This window comes from Solanum tuberosum, unplaced genomic scaffold (assembly GCF_000226075.1).
Source record: "Solanum tuberosum cultivar DM 1-3 516 R44 unplaced genomic scaffold, SolTub_3.0 scf00103, whole genome shotgun sequence".
Taxonomy (NCBI): domain Eukaryota; kingdom Viridiplantae; phylum Streptophyta; class Magnoliopsida; order Solanales; family Solanaceae; genus Solanum; species Solanum tuberosum.
This window is the reverse complement of record NW_006239027.1, coordinates 1,572,687-1,595,104: the sequence shown is the minus strand read 5'-3', so window position 1 is coordinate 1,595,104 and position 22,418 is coordinate 1,572,687. Positions and strand designations below refer to the sequence as shown.

The window sequence follows — 22,418 nt, the reverse complement described above, 5'->3', positions numbered from 1 at the left end:
AAGACAAACAAACTAAAACGGAGGGAGTAATAGTTACGCCTAGTTTGACCAAGTATCATTTTGGCCTTCAAGTTTGACTAAGGGTGTGTTTGGTACGTAGGAAAATGTTTTCAATTTTTCCCATATTTTGTTGGCTTAAATTTTTTATACTATGAGTCGTGTCCTAGTTCGAGTGTTAGGGTCGGGTCAGAAATTATTTTCCTAAAGAGTACATTCTAATCTCAAGCCAATAATAAAAGATGTTTTTTGGAAAATATTTTTTCATTCACCAACCAAACATTAAAAAATATTTTCTCTACTCACTAACCAAAAATGAGAAAATAAGTTAGAAATCCACTTATTTTCCAAGAAAACATTTTCTAGGAAAACATTCTCTTATCATACCAAACACACCCTAAGTGATTGTGGTCCTCAACGAATTTCTATAATTTTTTAAATGTTTAGTTGCTTCAAGGCATGTTCGTTAGCTACCTCATTTCATAGCTTATATGTAGCTAGGTTAGCAAAAAAAAGTACTTGTAAATAATGCAGTTATAAGTACAAAAGAAGTCAAATATATTCAAGATCCAATCTCAAATATGAAAGTTGAAACCATCACTAATTCAAAATCTTCTCTGTTCCCTCTATTTGCTTTAGAAGGTTGTTTCAGACCATCCAAAATATGAACAACGTCATTGCAAGAAATTGACAGCAATTACTACTAGTTTAGCAAAATGTAAAATTCAAGAACAACACTCCATTATCGTACATCATTTGAACTTATGCTATTTCAGACGAACTTTTTCTTCTGATAATATAATTCTGTGTCAACATTCTAAGAAAAATCTTTCTTTACAAGACATACTTTCAAACATGTTGTTGTTGGACTTCTGCTAATGCTGAAGAAATCGTCAAGGCTTCTAATACAGGCAAACTTTCTTCATTTGAGGCTTCCATTCTATATGATTTACAGCTGAAGTAAAAAACAGTACTCATCATAGAGTCAATAAGCATCACAAAAGAGTACAATATTACCAGAAGAGGTCCTTCCCATATTCTTGAAGATCCATCTTCATAGCTTATTATCTTCACTCTATGCTCAAACAATCCCTCCACAAATGTCATCCCAATAGTCGATCCCAGAAATATCAATAGCCCAACTTGTGTCTGTCCCTTGATGAGAGAACTAGACCTAAGCAACGCCTCCGGTCCAGAGTCATCCTCCAAAACAGATATCACAATAGCAATATTGCAAATTATCATAGCATTTGCTAAAATTATAGAGAATATAATCCCAACTATCATCGCGGGGTACAAAATCAAGTCTGGAGGGAACCCCATTACAGAGAAGGCACTGCTGACAGCCACGAGAAGTACAAGAAACAACGCGAGACAACCAGTAATCACCATACACACCCACATATAAGTCACCACGATACGTTTCCAAATCTTGGTGACAATGATATAAAACTTTTTAGAATCAAAATTCTTCCTCGAGTAAGTACAATCAACAGAGTATACTATAGCAGCTTTAGACAAAAGCAACAAACTAACATATAATGGAAAACACATAACAGCTGAAATCACCATTTCAGAGAACTTTTGACACGACTGATTGATAAAAGGCTTAAGTGGAAGCCCACTCGATTTAGCCAAAAACAACAATCTTATCATCAATTTCTTCACAACGTACTGATCAACTAAGACATTAGATAACAGAACAGCAGAAACAGGGCAAATTAACAATGCAGCAATTGACAAAAAACCAATAGGATTATACCGAAGAATCGTTACAGTTTCCTTCAAAATCTCCAACGCATCCATTGAATGAAAATGCCTATCTTCCAATTTGGAATCTTCAAAATCTGGATCATCATTTTTATCTTTCTCCAATGAAATTGATTTCAATCTCGGACTCAATCCAGTCAAATTCGCAGCTTCCATTTCTCACCTAATTTCCCCTCAAAACACAAAAACTAGAATCTGAAATCACATTTCAGATCTGCATATCTTCAGCTTAAAACTCAAAAATTGAACGAATAACATTACAGACAGAAACTGATCCAACAAGACGGGCAATGGATGCACTATGTATATATTTTTCAGTAGATTCAATCAAACGGCTCTGCTTCGTAAAAACGAGTAGTTGCACACGAAAAACCAGAGACTCAAATGAAAAAAGAAGTGAAAAATGTGATCAATGTCCGAGAAATGATTAAAAGAACAAGACGAAGAATGTGCTAAGTATTATTCATGAAGTAAAAGGAGAATAACGTGAATGAAGAGGAAGAAGATTCAAAAAAAGTGAAAGTGAGATTATAAAAAGAGTAAAAATAATTTGGACTTTGGATTATGGGAATTACGTAAAAAGGCAACAATATATGGTAACAGAATGCGTACGCCAAGCGCCACTAATTACATTTATTACAATTTGACTATGCATGCATGAAACACGTACGACGATCCCAATATTATTATTATTATTATCATTTGGCGGAATTATGTTCTTAAGCACGTAGATAAGTTCACCATTTAAAAGTATGTAACTTTTTTTAAAATTATATGTTTTAGCATCAATTCTCATGCATGTTTCAATTAATGTGTATTATATATTAAAGAAAGAGATGTATTTCATGTATTTAATTTATTTAGGTGATAGACGCGAATAGGTCCAAAAACTTTTCGAAAAATATGAGTCAAAAGTGTGTAATATGAATATTTTATCATGTATTTAGGTAAAAAAATACTTTTAAATCTTGTGATTATAAATTAAAAATATGTAGAACATACCAAAATGTCATTTGAGCTTATGATCTTAAACGTGTAATTTAAAAAGTTAAAATAAACAATTTCTAAAAAAAAAAGACATTTAAAAAAAACTAATAAAGAAAGTAAGACAGCGGATGAATATATTTTTGGGTATTTTTGTCGTTTAGCCAAGTTATGAAATGTACTTTGTAAGGAAAATTAGTGAAGTCCACAAATAAATTTTTTTTTTAAATAGTGAAGTCCACAAAAGAGGCTACGCATTTATAATTTTTTTCCTTAATGAAAAGTCAATATAATCATATGCTACACTACAAATTAAAATTGAGGAGCTACCAATTAAGGACAACCTATTAAAAAGAAGAAATAGCAATATGAAAGCTTTACACCTCAAATATTTATTCAAATACTGTGTTTTCATCGAATTAATTTATGCATAATATCAAAAAGGAAATTAATTAAATTTCAAAATGTATGAATGTATGTTTTATGCTCAGTAATATAAATCAAACGACTAGTATATTGTCAAAAAGTAAATTAATTAAATTCCAAAATGAAGGTATGTGTTTTGGTCAATAATATATAAAAAATTAAACCAACTAGTATATTATCAAAAAGAAAAGTCATTGGTTCATAACTAATCTTGAACTCATACTAAGAAGATCAAGTAGTCAACTTCACAAAATTGAACTCATAATACAAATAAAAATAAAATTTACCTAGAAACTTGACAAAAAAAAAATACTTGAACTTATGACTTTCTTTGTACACAATACTCTAAATAGTAACGAGAAATCTCAATTATTCCATCACATCCTTCTTCTGCGGTGTAAAACTAAAGCACACGCAAAGAAAAGAAAGAACAAGTGCAACAGTTGAACAGGAAATGAAACAGAGAAGAACTTTATTTTGCTTGAACCGCACACTTAGAATTATATATAAAATAAGCTTAAATTCTAACCCCCTACAATAACTTCAACAAATAAGACTCCTACCCTAATAAACAACTAACATGATCATCATTCCTAAAATATAGAAACTGTTATTTGACTCGTAAACTGCAGAAGTAAAATAGTAAAAGAAAACTCTAAGATAGCACTAATTTTTAACAGGATGATCATATATTAACATCACAACTTGGTCAAATGAGAAAACTTCCAATGCCACTGATGAAAATTATTTATTTGAATATTTCTTACAGTTATAAATAGTCAAAAAAAAAAAGTCTACATTTTTGCGGCGTAACATGCTCATAACAAGTAGTAGTATTAATAGTATTTGTTTTCCTTCAATTTTCATTTCACATCAATCATCATCTTCTTCTTCTTCATCATTAATGTCTTCTTCTACAGAAAATGGTAATGGTATCCCCTTATGTAGAGAGATCCTAAATTTATCCACTCTCATAAACAAAGCTAATTCAGAACATTTTGATGTCCTTACAATCTTCTTTCTGTTGCCCTTTCTTTTCACTCCCACCGTATATCCTTCTTTCCACCTCGCTCTCTTTCATCCCGACTATCATTTCAACAACAAACTTATTCAGTTCGAAATTTCCCTCTCCAATTTTGAAATTATCGCACTCATAATATGCACTCTCTATTTTACCCTGTTTTTCCTCTGTGCCGTAGCCACATTTACATACAGCGCTGTTCAAGCATCCTATCGTAGACCCATCAACGTTGTTTCGTCTATTAAATCTATCAGAAATTCCTTTTTCCGTCTTCTCTCCACTTTTATCATTTCTCATACCATTCTCATTTCAATCACTCTCATTTTCGCGTTAGTTTTAGCCCTCATATCCCGACTAATTCAACTCAAATACGATCTAAATCACTTGACTATTTTCGCGTTAATTGTACTCGTACCAATTCTGGTTTGGCTACAGGTGAACTGGTCATTAGCTTATGTGGTAGCAGTGGTTGAATCAAAACAGGGCTACGAGACACTAAGGAGAAGCGCGTATTTAGTGAAGGGGGTGGGGGTGAGATCAATAGCTTTATCGTTGGTGCTATTTTATGGGCTTGTGGTGGGAGGAATGGTGGTTGGTGGCTCAATGCTTTTTTTCATAATGTGTACATCTGATCAGTGGATCATCTCAGCGGTGATATTGCCCATATTAGTGATTTCAGTAGTGATATCATATAAGACGATGAAACAGTATCTAGTCGGAAACGCTGTCTTGTATATGTATTGCAACGACTTCAATGGCGAAAAATTGCCCTTGGAGATTGGAGACAACGAATGTAGCGATGAATATCAATCTCTCAACACGGTGTCATATTTTTCTGTCATATTTTTCGCGAAAAACATTTGAACCTATGATCCTTTGCCTCCACAATAAAATCTTCACTCAACAGTTTCGATATATTTGTTGCAAAAAGTATTCATTTGACATTATTTGTATAGTATATCTTGTTTACAAAGGAAATTCAGTTGAAACCCGTTATTTGAATATTTCTTGAGCAATAAATAGTTAAAGAAAAGTCTCCATTTTATAACTCAAAACTATTATACATAAAAAATTTATTATCATAATAATAAAGAACAAACGTGCGATGCACGAATTAGTAGACATAAATAAGAACATCCTTTCTTTACCGTATGTGAAGATAAATAATTTCTCCATTCCGTGTTATATAAGCTAAATTTTTTAAAAAGATTACGTTGAAACTACGGTTTTAAGATAGGGACAAAACATTACTATCACGGCTGTGGTGATAAGAAGCAACCTTCAATGCCAACATGGAAAATTATTATTTTGGAAGCGTGTTGAAAATCTATATATTACGTGTTCCATTTTATTTTATTTGATTTTAAGTCTGTTTAAAAAAATTGTCTCTTTTTTCTTTTGTTTAACTCTTTAATTTAAACTTTTCAAGTCACAAGTTTAAGACTTAAAAATTAAAGGATATGTTGGTATATTCAATAGTTCAAAACCATAAGATTTATAAGTTTTTTTTTTTTTTTACTTTGTTAGACTCTATGTCAAGTTAAACTCAGACAAACAAATTAAAATAGATTGAATAATTATTATTTTGCGCGTGGAAAATTATTTAATTGAATGTTTCTTAGACCTCATAGTTTAGACAAAGAAAGAAAAAGTCATTGCTAATAGCCTATATGAATAACAAAAAGTAGTCTTTGCTTCATTTCTCATTTTTCACAGCAATTCTTCATAATGAATACTTCAACAACAGAAAATGGCGGTAGCTTATGGAGTGAAATCATTGAATCAACTAGAACAATATTCAAATCTCATGTTCGCCATTTTCATGCTATTTCAATCCTCTTCCTTTTGCCTATCATGTTCTCTCTAATTCTATATACTTCTTTCGAACTTGCCATATTTTACCCCGATTATGATTTCACTACTTACACTCAACTTCAATTTTTCGCAATTTCAAGTTTCGTATATGCTCTGTTTTTGGCCTTCTTTTTCATCTGTGGAGTAGGCACTACTACATATAGCGCGGCTCAAGTGATCTATGATAGACCGATCAACGTCGTTTCGTCTATTAAATCTATGAAAAATTCCTTCTTCCCTCTTCTCTCCACCTTCATTGTTTCGCAAACAATTTTCATTTCAATCACTCTTCTTTTCGCCCTGATTTTGGTGTTTGTAGTGCGAATTTTTCAATCTCTCGGACTAATTGAGCTCAAATCAGACTCAGATCACTTGTTATTTTTGGTTATTTTCTCATTGATCGTGCTTGTACCGATTCTGATTTGGCTACAGGTGAACTGGTCTTTAGCTTATGTGATAACTGTAGTTGAATCGAAGAAGGGCTACGAGACACTAAGGAGAAGTGCGAAGTTAGTAAAGGGGGAGAGATGGGTAACTTTGAAGATTCTTATGTATTACGAGATTGTGATTGTATGGATGGTGGTTTGGTGTGCCATGTTTTTAGCCAGAGGCGAACAGTGGAGGAGCTTCACGGGGATACTGCTCACTGCGTTTACTTCGGTGATGGGATATATACTGATGAATCAGTATCTTGTGGCGAACGTGGTGTTGTATATGCACTGCAAGGAATTAAACGATGAGAAATTGATGTCGGAAACTGCTGCTGGAGAATACGTTTCCCTGCCTGTTGAAGAAGAGGAGAAGAATCATGATGTTGTTTAGTAATTTGGTTTGTTTTAAATTAGAAAGATTAAAGGTGTGGTGCTTTGATATTGTAATTGAAGAGATGTATGAGCCAAATAGTTATATTGATATGTAAAAATTATGGATATGTTGTGGGAACGCGGTATTGTATGTGTATTGCAAGGCATAGGTGGACCAGGAATTTGACGAAAGGTGTGCAATCTATCTTAGATGTTCCTTGACAAATGAATTTTGGTTTGGGGTATCTTGTCAAACATTGTAGTAATTGTTTTAAAAATTTCTTTGCTTAGATGTCTTTCTTTCATCCATATTCGCGGTTTTGTTTGATACTATTGTTGGGTTTTAAAGGCGTGAACAGGAAATGAAGGGTTGTTTGATACTATTGTTGGGTTTTAAAGGCGTGAACAGGAAATGAAGGGTTGTTTGATACTATTGTTGGGTTTTAAAGGCGTGAACAGGAAATGAAGGGTTGTTTGATACTATTGTTGGGTTTTAAAGGCGTGAACAGGAAATGAAGGGTTGTTTGATACTATTGTTGGGTTTTAAAGGCGTGAACAGGAAATGAAGGGTTGTTTGATACTATTGTTGGGTTTTAAAGGCGTGAACAGGAAATGAAGGGTTGTTTGATACTATTGTTGGGTTTTAAAGGCGTGAACAGGAAATGAAGGGTTGTTTGATACTATTGTTGGGTTTTAAAGGCGTGAACAGGAAATGAAGGGTTGTTTGATACTATTGTTGGGTTTTAAAGGCGTGAACAGGAAATGAAGGGTTGTTTGATACTATTGTTGGGTTTTAAAGGCGTGAACAGGAAATGAAGGGTTGTTTGATACTATTGTTGGGTTTTAAAGGCGTGAACAGGAAATGAAGGGTTGTTTGATACTATTGTTGGGTTTTAAAGGCGTGAACAGGAAATGAAGGGTTGTGACTCTCCTGAAGAGTTGTGATTATGCCGAAGGGTTGTGTCCTTTCTAAAGGGTTGTGACCGTTTGAAAGGTTATGCCTTTTCTCAAAGTGTTGTGACCTTTCTGAAAGGTAGTCTTCTTTCCAAAGGGTTGTGACCTTTACCCTTTGTTGGCTATAAATAGAGAAGTTTTCTCTCATTTTTTTGTATCGAATTCTTCCCTTCTTTTGCATACATTTCTTACAAAACAAAATCGATCAATCGTGTCTGTGTGTGTGATTCGTTGCTGTCATTTTGAGTTCGTTGAAATTGTCGAAGTTTGAGGTACCGCTACTTCTTTAATGGTTAATCAGTTTTATCTTGGGAGGAATTAATCTGCAACCTCGGGTACTTGAGGGGATTAAATTTCTTAAGGACACACAGTGGGTTCTGTGGACTCAGATAGTTCTTTGTGTTTTTCTTTTCATTTTTTAGATTTGCTAATCTGAATACAGGAGTTAACAACTATTTCATGTTTTCATTGGATTATCGTAGGTTCATCTAGCAAGTATAATGACATGCGGATATAGATTTTGGGTCGTGACAATAATAAATGTCTTACTTCCGTAATATAACATGATCTATTGTACATAGCAAAACCATTTGGCTCACACAATCTGTTCAATTTATGAAGACAAACCAAATCTTACACGATTTGTAAAGAAATTAAACAGCCTCAAGCTATCACAAGGGAAACTTCAAAGGAACCAACCACTAGACGATTTGATTAGTCTTTCACCCTTATACCCAAGTCAGACGATCGATTTGCATGTTCAGTATTACTGCAGCCCTCAGGCACGAGAATTTCCTCTCGATTCACCTGCTCAGACATAGTTCACCATCTTTCAGTCCCGACAAGTACTACACAATATTATGATTCTTCTCCTCCTCGTCCATTGGCACTGATACATCTTCAAATGACAATTTTTCGCCTTCCAAGTCCTTGCAATATATATACAATACCACATTCAATACAAGAAACTGATTCATTCCCAAAGCTCCGAGCACTGTACACTGCATAACTTGTGATGTAACAGAAAAACTCCGCCAATGATCATCCTTCCCCACACCCAAAATCACAAAAACGACATTAGACCCAATCACCATTGCTCCCAACGCTAGCCCTAGAACAAATGTGTCCAGAAAGCTACCCATCTCATCCCTTTCACCAAATACGCACTTCTCCTCAGCGTTTCGAATCCCCATCTGGATTCAACCGCTGCTATCGCATAAGCTAATGACCAGTTCACCTGTAGCCATAGCAGTACTGGTACGATCACGAGAATGAACAAAAACCAGAAGTGATTCGAGTCGTTTTGGAGTTCAATTAAGCCTAGTTTTTTAATAATTTGGAGTAAAACGACTAAGGCAAGGGCGAAAATGATAGAAACTGAAATGAAAATGGTATGTGAAACGATGAAGGTGGAGAGAAGGGGGAAGAAGGAATTTTTGATAGATTTAATCGACGAAATGAGGTTCATCGGTCTATTGTTGTATGCTTGAACGGTGCTATATGTAATTGTGGCTATGGAACAGAGGAAAAACAGGGCAAAAAACAGAGTGCACACCATAGTTACAATAATTTCGAAACTGGAAATGGACAATTGAGGTTGATGAGATGAAGTGACGAAATTATAATCGGGATGAAAGAAGGCGAGATAGAAAGAAGGATATACAATTAGAGAGAAAATTATAGGCCACAGGAACATGATTGAAAGTGCATGGAAATGGAGAGAATGAGATCTGAGTACGAGCAAGGTTGAATTTAGGATCTGTCTCCATACCGGGATACAATTTTCTGTAGAACCAAACGACATTGAGTTTGATTATCACCAAAGATTAATGCAGAAGAAGAAAATGAATGCTGGTGAGAAATGGAAAATGAAAGAAACAGTTGTAGATATTAGCCTTTTCTTTGACTATTTGTACTAGTATTGGCTCTAAGAAACAGTCAAATTAGGGGGACATTTAAACCTTCTCCTTTTGTGATTTGACCAAGACTAAGTCATGACATTAATAATTGGTCACAAGCCAACTGGCACTATAGTGAAGAAGTATCGAGGAAAGATAATTAAACAGGATACGTCACAACTCTAGACTATCGATTCCAGATAGAAGACTATGAAGGACACGGATTAGGATAGAGGGTTAGTTGTGTAGTCGAGAGTTGCCCTCATTTAGTCATTAACTTAAAATTTTAAAAAAAATTAAAAAAAGAGAGAGAAATGCTAGGAACCACAGGAGTTGCAGGATAAGCCAAAAGCAAATAATATCTGTGTACTGTTTTCCTTCATTTTTCACACACACCTTGGGGAGCAGCTCCCGCTGAAGCAATTGTAGCAGCTTCTGCACCTGTAGCTGTCATTGTCGTCTTCTTCTACTTCTTCTTCTTCTTCTCATTTACCTCCGATGTCTACTCCTACCGAAAATCGAAGACTATGCGTAGAGATCCTGAAATCAACCCACCGCATAATGAAGTCTCACCCTCTACATTTCCATGGACTTTCAATTCTCTTCCTCTTACCTATCATTTTCACTCTCATCATATATCCTTCTTTCCACCTCGCTCTCTTTCATCCCAACTATAATTTCCACCAACTTGACTCCCATTACCTTCCCCATTCCAGTTTCGAAATTGTCCTACCCATACTATACACTCTCTGTCTGTTCCTCTTTTACCTCTGTGCCATAGCAACAATTACACACAGCGCTGCTCAAGCATTGTGCGATAAATCGATCAGCCTTCTTTGCTCTGTTAAATCTATTAGAAATTCCTTCTTTCCTCTTCTCTCCACTTTTATCCTCTCTCATACCATTCTCATTTCAATTGCTCTGTTTTTCGTCATACTCGTTGTTTTTCTAGTCCAAATTCTTCAATCTATCGGATTAATTGAACTCAAATACGACTTGAATCACTTTTTATATTTGTGTTTTTTCTCGTTGATTGTGCTTGTACCGATTCTGGTTTGGCTACAGGTGAATTGGTTATTAACTTATGTGATAGCAGTGCTTGAATCTAAGTTTGGTTTCGAAGCACTGAGGAGAAGTGCGAATTTGTTGAAGGGGAAGAGATGGATAGCTTCGAACGCGATGCTGTCTTACGGGCTTTTGATGGGACTGTTGGTGGTTACTCATTCCATTATTTCAGTCATGGTGGGTGTTGCCCAGGGTAGCTTGATGGCGATAATGGTGGTTGTGGTGGGATCTCTTATGATGAATCACTATCTTCTAGGGAATGTGGCTTTGTACATGTATTGTAAGGACGAATTCTTCAATGGTGAAAAATCACCATTGGAGATCGGACACAAGTTCACCGGAGCTAGTGAGTATGTATCTATGCCAATGGACGATGAGAAAAATCATGCTATTGTGTAAGTTTGTTTAATTTCTCTATAAATTGTATTATAAAATTTGGTATGTTTTAATCGTGTGATGCTTGTTTCTTTCCTCTCTCAAAGTCGAGGATCTTTGGAAACAATCTTTTTTAAGTAAGATCTGAGTTAGAACCAATATTGTATTAATCATATGAATTTGGAAGTACTCTTACCATTGGTACCAACTACCAAGATATATATATATATGAATCTTTGAGTGATGAACTGTTTAGTTACTCCGATCTCCGAGGGAAATTTTACACCATTCAAGTCCTTGCACTGCATATACAACTCAATGTTCCCTATGATACTCAAATGAAAATCTGTTTATGGAATAGTAAACAAGTAAAAATAAACATACATACATATTCTACTACCCATTCGTCGATATCAACCTCTTACTATTATAGAGTGTGCTGAAATTGACGGGATTACTCTACCTTTAATAGTCATGATATATTATTGCCATTTCGAAACTCCATGGAAGGAAAATTTATCAAACTACTTTAATGTCAAATTTGCACAAGTCATCATCCACGGGAAGAAAGAAAAGCACTAGACTTTATCTAAGTCTTTGTTTAACTTCAACAAGCATTCGACTTCTTTATTTTACTTGTAGGGCTCCTCAAATAATTGTCAAACTAAATTCCAAAATATATCTATCTTCTTTCCCTTAAAAAAAGAAAATCAAAATGACTACAATACATAAATCTCGACCCCAAGTGTGGTTGAAGGATTAAGATCTCTTTATTCTTAACCAAAAGTTTCAGGTTCGAATTTTGAAAATAAAAAAGTATCCTAATGCAAAGCCCTTTCTCCGTTAGATGAGGCATAATTAGTCAAAGAAAAGGCTCCACTTTTGACATGGATACGACATCATTTTTGGAGTGTTTGAGCAACATAACTAATAAGAATTATTTTCAATCCTACTACTAAAAAATAATTTTTTGATTGTTTCTTGAGCTAAATAGTCAATGAAAAGGCTTCAGCTGGAACAGTTTTTTTCATTTTCCATTTCACAGCATTCATCTTCTTCTTCTTGTTCCTCCTCCATTGTTGCTCGTCATCCATTATCCACCTCCAATGTCGATGGAACGATATCCAAATATCATTAGATCACATATACAAAGCTAATTTCAATGTCCTTACACAACCCTTTTCCTCTTGCCTATCTCTTCCTCTCTTATTTTATATCCTTGTTTCCACCTTGCTCTCTTTCATCCAGATTCCGTCACTTCCACGCAATCACAACCCCGTTGTTTCTTTCCCAATTTCGAAACTATTGTATTACTAGTCTACGCTCTGTTTCTCGCCCTGTTTTTCCTCTGTGCCATAGCCACAATTACATACAGCTCTGTTATTCAAGCGTGCCACGATAGATCCATCACCTTCATTTCATCTATTAAATCCATCAGAAATTCCTTTTTCCCTCTTCTCTCCACCTTTATCATTTCTCACACCATTTTCATTTCAATCATTCTCGTTTTCGCGCTAGTTCTGCTTCTCTTATACCAAATTCTCCAATCTCTCGGATTAATTGAACTCAAATCACTTGTTATTTTTAGTTACTTTCGCATTTATTGTGGTGTTACCGATCCTGCTATGGCTACAGGTAAACTGGTCATTAGCTTATGTGATAGCAGTGGTTGAATCAAAATCAGGTTTCGAAACACTGAGGAGATCAAGTGCTTATTTGGTAAAAGAGAAGAGATCAGTAGGTTTTCGGATACATTTAAATTTCGTGCTTATGGTGGGAGGAATGGTGATTGGTTCTAACGTCTTTATAGCCAATACTATGCTGTATGGTCTAGTCAAGTCTGGTTGGTGGAGCATCCCGATGGTAATTATACTATGTATATAAAAAATTATACGAACTATACAGATTAAAAATTACATAATCTTTAACTAAATTTCTGACTTCGCCACAGGTAATGGGTACTATGATGTGGTGGATACTGGCATCTTCTGGGATGAGAGAGTTACTTATGAAGAATGTGCTTCTGTATATGTATTGCAACGACTTTAATGGCGGAAAATTGACCTTGGAGGAAATCGGAGGCAAGTTTGGAGACGAGTTTGTATATTTGCCCTTAGACGATGAGAAGAATCATGGCATTGTTTAATTTTTCTAGGGGCTCTATTTGTTTCAACATTGTTGTAGGTTGAATTCTCGTATGGTTACTTAATTAATAGTTATTATCTCGAAAAAATACATTTCTTCTTGATTTCAATTTTATTCTACCCTTGTCTCTTGTCTCTCTTGTCTCATTTGATTGGCTTGGATCCCTACTACTCTTACCCACCCAATGTTGTTCTGATTGAATTTCAAAGATCTCACTCGCTGTCAAAGTGCATTTTGTGAATTAATAATGAATGTATTGTTGTAAGGTAATTAATAAAAGAATCTCAAGTTCATAATTACATAAATTAGTTATTGAGCATTTTTGTCATTAAATAATTTAGAGCTTGTTTGGATTCGGCATAATACATAAATATGTCCTTTTTATTTAACATATATGCCCTCCAACTTGAGATGTTCACAAATAGACACTTAAATTTGCATAAAATTAAACAAGCAGGCGCAAACATCCTACATGACATAATACACGTAGGATGCCACATAAGACACAATATTTTCATGTAGGAAGAATGTTTCTATTTGTTCAATTTTATGCAAGTTTAAATGTATACTTGTGCACACTCAAAGTTGAAAGATATAGATGTCAATAAAAGCTAAGTTAAAGGGTATATTCAACTGACAAACTTTATAATGCACAAGTAAGCACTTTAACTATTCAAAACTCAAACAAATAAACACTTGAATATTACATGTCATATGCAAGACATACAAATGCTTCTACATGGATTAGTGAGCCTTACATGCATGTCATGTATTTATTTGTTTAATTTTATACAAATTAAAGTATGTATTTGTGCATACTCAAAATTAAATGATATAAATGTTAGTTGAAGTCAAATTTAAGAGCACGTTTATATATTACCTCTAATTAAAATCACAAAAAAAAAAAAGGGGGCAATACTCTTTGTATACGGTTCTCCTTCATTTTCCCCAATTTCACTGCCATCATCCTCTTCCCCTAGAACAAATTCTTCAATCTATCAGACTAATTGAACTCAAATACGACTCGAATCACTTGTTAATTTTACCTGTACCAGTTCCATTAGCGGAAATGCTTAAACCTTCAAGCTTGAAAGTGAGCTCCAAGCTCGTTAACTCACATACAAAATTTCAATCCTTCTACCCTGAACAAGACCTTAAGGGACAAAAAGTAGCTATAATTGGCCTTGGAAAATCAGGCTCAAGTGCTACAAAGCTTGCTCTTGCTAGAGGTGCTTCAGTTATAGCCATTGATCAAAATGAGAACTCAGGATCAACATTTAACATTAATAATGGTTTCTTAGATCTGAAAAATGCTGATTTGAAGACATTTTTTGGTAATTTTGATCATAAGGTTCTGAAAGAGGCGGATATTGTTGTCGTTTCTCCTGGAATTCCACTGGAAAAGTATGGAATTCAATCAATGATATGTTCGGGGAAGGAAGTACTCTCAGAGTTAGATTTTGCTGCGCAAGTTATTCCGAGTTGTACTAAGGTTTTAGCTGTTACAGGAACTAATGGGAAGTCTACTGTTACCACATTTGCAGGACAGATACTTAATCATTTGGGTTTCGAGACGTTTGTTGGTGGTAACCTTGGAGTTCCACTCTCAGAAGCTGGTTTTCATTCGTCTAACCGGAGACCTTTAGAGGTGGCTGTGGTGGAGGTGAGTAGTTATCAGCTGGAAATCCCACCGAAATACTATTGTCCTTCGGTTGCTGTGATCCTAAATCTTACTCCTGATCATCTTGAACGACACCAAACGATGAAGAACTATGCAGCAATCAAGTGTCGAATCTTTTCTCACATGAGAGGGAATAAAATTGGTATTCTTCCACTTGGAAATCCTTATCTTGATGAAGCAGTTATGGATCACGCGGATGGTGTTAGTCTTGCTTGGATTGGAGGTTCCCCTGGTGTGAACATTGATGTGGAGGCGAAGATTGCTGAGTTAAAGCTTCCTACAATAGGCTGTGTTTCACAATTACAATTGGATGAGCTGAAGGCAGTTGGGAAGCACAATTACACCAATGCTGCAGTGGCTGCATTATCAGTTCTTGGGTTGGATATTGAGATCAAAGCAGAAGCTTTTAGTTCAACAATTTCCAAATTGACAACTCTGCCTCATCGAATGCAAGTTGTTCATGTAGACGATGATGGAATAGTTTGGGTTGACGACAGCAAGGCAACAAATGTTGAAGCAACATATTTTGGTTTGATTGGTTTTGAGCTTAAGTCAGTGGTTCTACTTGGTGGTGTTGCAAAGGAGGTAAAGATGAAAGGTTCTAACGGATTTGAACAGCTGGTTGAACCTCTTCGACACCATCGAGGTGTAATCACTTTTGGATTTTCAGGAAAGATGATACAGAAGACACTCTGTGCTAATGGTCTAACAATTCCTTGTTTGAATGCTGAAACTCTTAAGGATGCTGTGAGCTTGGCAAGGAGTATAGCACAACGTGGCGATGCCATTGTACTGAGTCCTGCTTGTGCTAGCTTTGACGAGTTCAGAAATTTCGAGCACAGAGGAAGGATCTTTCAAGAGTTTGCTATCTCTTCAGAGTGACTGACCATCTCTTCCACGTTCTGCTGGTCACTCGAGATGGACTATTTTCGCGAACTTTGCTAGTGAGAGTTGATTCGGATGCCATAAATTGGAACTTTAATCCTTGTTGAATATTTGAAATATGAAGTTAATGATTTACTGAAATTTGAGTAATGCAGTATTGTACCTTGGCTTTTGATCATTCTTTCCTCTTAAGATTTAGGACATTGAATGTTACTCCCTCCGTCCCATTTTATATGATGTACTTTGATTTGGCACAAACTTTAAGAAAAATAGAAAGACTTTTAAAACTTGTGGTCCAAAATGAATGATAGTAATTTGTGTGGTTGTAAATCATTTCATTAAGGGTAAAAAAGACATTTTATAGGCAAATTGTTACTTAAAATAGAAATGTGTTATTCTTTTTGGGACTGACTAAAAAGGAAAGTAAGTCATATAAATTGGGACAGAGGGAGTAGTATGCTAAGATATAGTTAGATATAGGCAAACTAAGAGTTCTCTACAACAACAAACCCAGTATAATTCCACGAGAAGAGTTTGGAAAAGGTAAAATGTACTCAACCTTATCTCTACCTTTATGGAGTAGACAGATTGTTTACGATTGACCCTTGACAAGTATCTAACCTCTGGCAAACATTTAAGTAGTCATTGTATCAAGAATAGTAAGGCAAGCAAGAGATCCCAACATTAGAACATTGAAGGCACTCCCAAAAAAATTGTTAAGTAGAAATCCACATCTAAGTGATGGCAGCAAGAAGTGATCATTGAATGCTGCATTTGAGGACAAGAGAATAGAAAGTTTTTTTTCCACTAGACATTTACAGCACTTCTCTCACCCAAAAATCCAAAAATTTGAACTCAATGGACAATGGAACAGGCCAAGTTGAAGGTATATACTACTGGACAAACATCATCAACAAATTAAGAAATGTTAACAGATCATGTAGCTTCAAGAGCTTACAGAAGAATTCCCAAGTATGTTTGGAGGTTCAATGCTTCCTGATGTTAGCCTGGCTTGATGAAGACGGGACCATCAATCTTCTGACTCTATCATCTTGTTGATCAGAGCCAAAAAGAATGCTACTCCACCTTGTTGACCTTTGCACAATTCGGGTAGGCACACGATCACTATCTTCCCCACCAGATGCCTCATATCCATCACTAGTCGATCTAGACAATGGAGTGTCCTTCTGAAGAGTCATTCCAGATGATAGATGACCTACAAGACGTGCAGCGTCTTCAACTCCTGAGGATGAAACCCGGAGTGGGTGAATGTCGGGAGAGTCCAAACTACTCTCAGGTGAAGAAGCAACAACAACACCTGAGGTGGACAGTCCTCGGGTTGTTCGGAAATCACTCCGTGCTTCAAGCTGAAGGGGAGCTAAACTGCTTGATGACTCAGTTATCATGGGCCTTCTACTGTTTTGAGCTATATCATTGGGAATTTTACTCATGGTTTCAAAGGGTAACTCTGCAGGGAGTCGAACTCGTTTACTAGCTCTCCTTCTATTGTTATCAACCCTAGGCACCATGCGACGCCCGCTACTTCCTAAACTGCTATTCGTTTCAAGAATGTAAGGTTCTTTGTTTCTCACCACTGGCTGGAGAATTTTCGATTTCTTCCTTGCTTCAGCAGCAGCTTTTGAAACATCCTCTGCATTTAATCGTGCTAACGTCCATGGGCTAATCTTCACAGCAGCTGGATTCTTTTTCTTGATAGGTTCCTCCGCCGTTGACCTTTTGCCAAGTGAACTGACCGATACAGTGTCAGGAGGAACTACATCATACTGCAGGGAACGACCAAAAATTAAACGAAAGTTAGTACATTAATCTTTTCCTATTCACCTATACAAAAACATTAAAGCACACACTGTCCAGCTCAAGAAGTATACTTGATACTACTGTAGAGGAAAATTGCTCAAGTCCCTTTGGTTTTTATATGAGGAAAGAAAAAAAAAAAAAGCTGAATTGGAAATATTACATCAAACTGCATGTGTCAGACATAAAAAAGCAATCCCTCTTAATCTCTCAATGCTATGTCATTCTCAATCTCTAACAATAACCAGACCATATGAGTCCTACCTTAGACCAATCACAACCACAGAATCCCTTAATGGTTGTAACAGCCACACCAAAGAATCAACCAAAGAGGGAATTGTTCAAGATTTGCTATCTGTCAAAGTGGATTACTATGCTCACAAGGACAACTTGGCAAACCTCCACGGCAACAGCACAAGGTTTTATTTTGCTAAAATATCTTCATAGTTTTGACAACACAAGAGCCAAAATACTGAACAAACATACTTTCTTACAGGAGTCCACTTGAAAGAGCTTCTATCCACAAACCGGCAAAGCATTTTCCACATTACTGGGCTAAATGGAATTTCTTTTCTTTTGGTAAGTTATGGAATTGAAGCTAAGAAATGTGAAAATAGAAACTAAATTCAAATATGAGAAGCCAACTGAAAGACAATTACAAAAATTAGCTCCACAAACTCACTAAAGGGCTGCTAATACCATAACCAACTGAAAGATAATTATAAATTAGCACTGCAAACTCAATGAAGGTCTGCTAATACCATAACCAACTGAAAGATAATTATAAATTAGCACTGCAAACTCAATGAAGGTCTGCTAATATCATAACCAACTGTTTAGTACTACTAAATTACTCGAACTTGTCATATTTGATTTTTGGTTGAACCATACCTGATCCTCAACAAAAAGGCGAGGTGGTGTGCACCATGCTGCTCGATGGAAAGTATTGAAGGAACTTGCACTGCTTAATCCAGTAAGGGAGCTAACAGTAGACATTTGAGGACTTTGCTGACCTGCAACTCCTTGTTGCTCTTGATCTCTGAGAGCAATGATGTAGTCATAGGTGCTAATCCCCTGTCATCCAAGCAAACACAGTCAGCTAATGTTTAAGAAAAGGAGCCACAAGATAGGATCACCAGATGAGTGATGACAAAAGACTAACCTTCTTTATGAGAAGTATGTGAAAGAAGAAGAGTTGAGCAAGTGGCAGGGTTGCTATCATGGCCAAGATGGTACAGACAGCCTGTTACATGTAGAACTAACTTCAGACACATTTCAGAGATTAAATTATACAAAAACCAACCCATGTAGTTTTGTAATGTTGTAGGCATAATTAAACAAATAATAGTGTGTTCTCTCCAACCGCTTAAACTTTTAGATGAGATGGTCACACACTTTATCATGGTATTGGAGTAAGCACAGGTTCTAGGTTTGATCTCACCGGCCACCACCAGCCCTTACCAAAAAGAATTTCCATGTATTTGGCTCAAGGAAAAAAAATCAAGCCCGCACATGAAGGGCTGTGTTGAAGACCTAATTAAGCAAATAAAAAATTATGCTCTCTCCAACAACTTGAACTTTTAGATAAGACTGGTCACATAATTCAACACTTCATTTTCTGACACAACTTAGAATAGGTATGTACAGTTGTGTTACTTCTTTTTCTGCTTACGACTCCATTTTACAAAATGAAATTATAATAATGACATGATAGAAACATGGGGTCCTGACATAAGGGAGAAATGCAAGGACACTCACCACTACGATAACAAAGGGAACAATGGAGAAACTGCTTCCTAATTTGGAGGTGATCTCCGCAGAAAATTTCTTCTTCTCAACAAAGCAGCAGATAAGAACAAGAATTCCAGTTGACCACTGAAGTATAAGCTGCAATCTCAAGTCCAAAGTGCACAAACCAAGTAGACCTGTCAATAGTCAATTAAATGGAAAATGCACAAATATGAAAGGTTTAAAATATCTGAGATGACTCTGATTGTGGGTAAGTTTCTTTGGGATACAAGAAGGGAACAGAAAAGGAGGTTCTTTCTATGACAGTTCAGACGCGGGCAGGAAAGGCATAACCAATAACCAAAAGGAAGTAAAAGAGAAAGAGGCGGGAGGAAGGCTGAGGGAGAGAGAGATAAAGTTAAGAAATGACTGATTTATAAGTGAAGATGCCATTTCAAATTTCAGGGAACGGATACACCTTCAGATAGAAATATTCTAATAGCATGTCGGACTCGTGATCTAACATAGAATTCTGTAGAAATGTGTAAGCACACTAAAACCTGGCAAAGAGTGCTTGATCATACCAGTAGGAGGGCTGAAACCATGAGAGTAAAGAACTTGCGATAGTTCCTTTTCCCTATACAGTTGTTTATCCACTACAGAAACCAAAAACAGAAAAATAAGATTAAGAGATTTGTACATAAATGTTTGACATAGTCAAGCATCTATGCTGTATATACTATATTTCACTTTTCAGACTACTAAAGGTTGTCAAATACCCTGCAATGATGGTCAAACTGATCGACGCACTTGTCGCATACTCTGCAATGCTTGCTGTATTTAAATACCTGAAAGTGTCATCCAGCATTGAGTTATATCATATGAACATGTATTACAGCAATCTAACTAAAATAAGAACAGGTATATCAAGCTAAGCACATCAGTTCTAACTTTTGACATGACATGTTTAAAACCACAGGATTGAAGGGCATTTAGGTACATTCTACATATCTCTAATTTAAGACCACAAAATCCAAAAGTCTCATTTACTTTCATCAACTTCATGCCAAGTCAAAACCAAACTAACAAAGTGAAACAGAGGGAGTATATTTTTGTTTTACAACAAGATTTTTTTGCGGAAGTAGTCTCAATTCAGTACATAATAATGCCTCTAAGTGGAAGCACTAGAAATGATGGGATGTGAAGTTGCAAACCTCTACTTCACACAAACTGCAGTAGAACATGCCATCTTCACTCAACTGTTGCTGAGAAGACTCCTCATGTCTGCCTGCGCAGTTGCTGATAATAGCACAAGGTAGTAGAGCCAACAATCCGGAAGAACAAGATCTGTGACGAGTATCTGTAATTTTCTGTTCAGTTTCATTGTGATCTGCAGCTGGTTCAGCTCCTTTATTGCTTTTCCCAGATGCATTTTCCCCAATCGATGCAGCATTAGCATCTTGAATAGACGAATTTGTCTCACACCCTAATTTAGATTCTTTAAGTTGAACTTGCTTTTTGTGGTCTAGCTTCTTAAGATACTTCTTGGATTTAAAAACTCCTGGATCAGCAGGATCAGCAGCAGCGCACCAGATATACAAGCCAAATGCACTAATTATCTGGAGAAAACAAAGGATTATATACCAGACGCCTTCAAATGAAAACTTACATGTTACAACAGTAAAAGTTTTGAACCCATTCACATATCAGGTTGTGGATATATGTATCTAAGTCATGACAAATTAGACATCACCAAACTCATTTTGGGTAATTTTTTGTCATTCTATAAGATAAGAAGTAATTACAAATCCAGTACATTGTTGAAATCTTCTTAATTCAAAAACAACATTGTGCTACATGATGGCGCGAGAGACAAAATAATTCTCTATGAAGTCTATTTTTCAGCTGGAATTGCTGAGCGCTCAAAATCTTCAATTACTTTGGACAGCTAAAGTATGACTAAAAACACCTTGGTTCATTACTTCTAGATTAAAAACTAAAAGATGAGATTTTCTGATAGGAATACAACCTGCTCCACCAAATCAAGTTTATTATCCAAATGTTCTCAAAGGTGGCCCTAGAGTGTTGGGAGTCCGTTCAATAGAACCATTCGTCTTCAGCATAAATAGTAGATATATATGTGAAAAAACAAAAGGTAGTATAAATATCAAATTCTGAACCTACATTTCCAAAGAACTAAGCTAACGTTTGGTCATAGATTTTGAGGTTGCAACTTGAAAATTTGAGTTTTTAAGTTGTAATTTTTGGAACTTGAAGTTATGTTAGGACATACACTATACTTGGAAAAATTATGAAGTTTTGGGAACTTCAAAATATTTCAATATCTGATCAAATTCCATGGCCAAACAAATACTTGAAAAAGATAAATTTTCAAAATCTGATCCAAAATCTATGGTTAAACGCTAGCTAAGAAACTTGAACCTACTAAGTTGTTAAGTTCAAACCCTGGATTTGCCTCCACTTGCTTACATTGCATCAAATAGACTGAAAAACTCCATAATTATGAGTATTAAGTCCTACAGATAGAACAACCTAAAGAAAGGAAACAAACCAACATTCAAAACAAAAGAACATGAGAAACTTAACAGAAGTGGCAGGAGAAGAAAAAAGCAGAACAAAATCCAGAAAGTACAAGGAAACACATGGAGGGAAGATCTGAAACACTGATGGCAGCTAAAAGATAGATCTGAGTTCTTCATTGCCTTGACAAAATGCAGCTATGAAAGATAAAAGAGAAGGCAAAAGAACTCAAGATGGCTTACAAGAGGAGTATAAAGCCCCATCACAATATACTGAAGCAATTTCTTTCCCACAAAAGGTGCAAAGAAGACATAGAAAGCAAATCCCAATGCCAGAAACACAGCAACAGCCACCACCTGCAAAGATAAATACCTAAATCAAACACAGGTTTGCAGAATTCCCAAATTAGATAAACCAGAGCTGAAAATGTACACATGAATAGAGCCCTCCCCACCCTCTACCCCCCCCCCCAATCC

At 35.9% G+C, this 22,418-nt stretch overlaps 4 protein-coding genes across 4 annotated transcripts in view; 2 read left to right on the top strand and 2 right to left on the bottom strand.

The window, feature by feature from the left end:
* Positions 1 to 626: 626 nt before the first annotated feature.
* LOC102581421 (uncharacterized) lies at positions 627 to 2,224 on the bottom strand. Its single transcript, XM_006348753.2, has one exon. The coding sequence runs from the start codon at positions 1,921 to 1,923 to the stop codon at positions 847 to 849; it is 1,077 nt and encodes a 358-aa protein (XP_006348815.1). The 5' UTR covers positions 1,924 to 2,224; the 3' UTR covers positions 627 to 846.
* A 7,779-nt stretch (positions 2,225 to 10,003) lies between these two features.
* On the top strand, positions 10,004 to 13,301 carry LOC102582518 (uncharacterized). Its single transcript, XM_006348674.2, has 3 exons — positions 10,004 to 11,167; positions 12,783 to 13,010; positions 13,099 to 13,301. Exons 1-2 carry the CDS (start codon positions 10,206 to 10,208, stop codon positions 12,784 to 12,786), a joined length of 966 nt encoding a protein of 321 aa, XP_006348736.1. The 5' UTR covers positions 10,004 to 10,205; the 3' UTR covers positions 12,787 to 13,010; positions 13,099 to 13,301.
* Positions 13,302 to 14,215: 914 nt separating this feature from the next.
* On the top strand, positions 14,216 to 16,031 carry LOC102582193 (UDP-N-acetylmuramoylalanine--D-glutamate ligase-like). Its single transcript, XM_006348673.2, has one exon. The coding sequence runs from the start codon at positions 14,362 to 14,364 to the stop codon at positions 15,853 to 15,855; it is 1,494 nt and encodes a 497-aa protein (XP_006348735.1). The 5' UTR covers positions 14,216 to 14,361; the 3' UTR covers positions 15,856 to 16,031.
* A 487-nt stretch (positions 16,032 to 16,518) lies between these two features.
* The window catches only part of LOC102581866 (probable protein S-acyltransferase 22), a 7,438-nt gene continuing 1,538 nt past the window's right edge, over positions 16,519 to 22,418 (bottom strand). The window contains exons 2-9 of the mRNA XM_006348672.2: positions 22,185 to 22,298; positions 20,616 to 21,020; positions 20,181 to 20,249; positions 19,986 to 20,057; positions 19,432 to 19,560; positions 18,836 to 18,916; positions 18,565 to 18,747; positions 16,519 to 17,642 (exon numbers count right to left, since the gene is read on the bottom strand). Of these exons, the coding sequence (XP_006348734.1) occupies positions 16,845 to 17,642; positions 18,565 to 18,747; positions 18,836 to 18,916; positions 19,432 to 19,560; positions 19,986 to 20,057; positions 20,181 to 20,249; positions 20,616 to 21,020; positions 22,185 to 22,298 (1,851 nt within the window). The 3' untranslated portion in view covers positions 16,519 to 16,844. The remainder of the gene's footprint in view (positions 17,643 to 18,564; positions 18,748 to 18,835; positions 18,917 to 19,431; positions 19,561 to 19,985; positions 20,058 to 20,180; positions 20,250 to 20,615; positions 21,021 to 22,184; positions 22,299 to 22,418) is intronic.

Bases quoted from the DNA above. Each gene is read 5' to 3' on its own strand.
- LOC102581421 (XM_006348753.2), bottom strand. From the start codon at position 1,923: ATGGAAGCTGCGAATTTGACTGGATTGAGTCCGAGATTGAAATCAATT.
- LOC102582193 (XM_006348673.2), top strand. From the start codon at position 14,362: ATGCTTAAACCTTCAAGCTTGAAAGTGAGCTCCAAGCTCGTTAACTCA.
- LOC102582518 (XM_006348674.2), top strand. From the start codon at position 10,206: ATGTCTACTCCTACCGAAAATCGAAGACTATGCGTAGAGATCCTGAAA.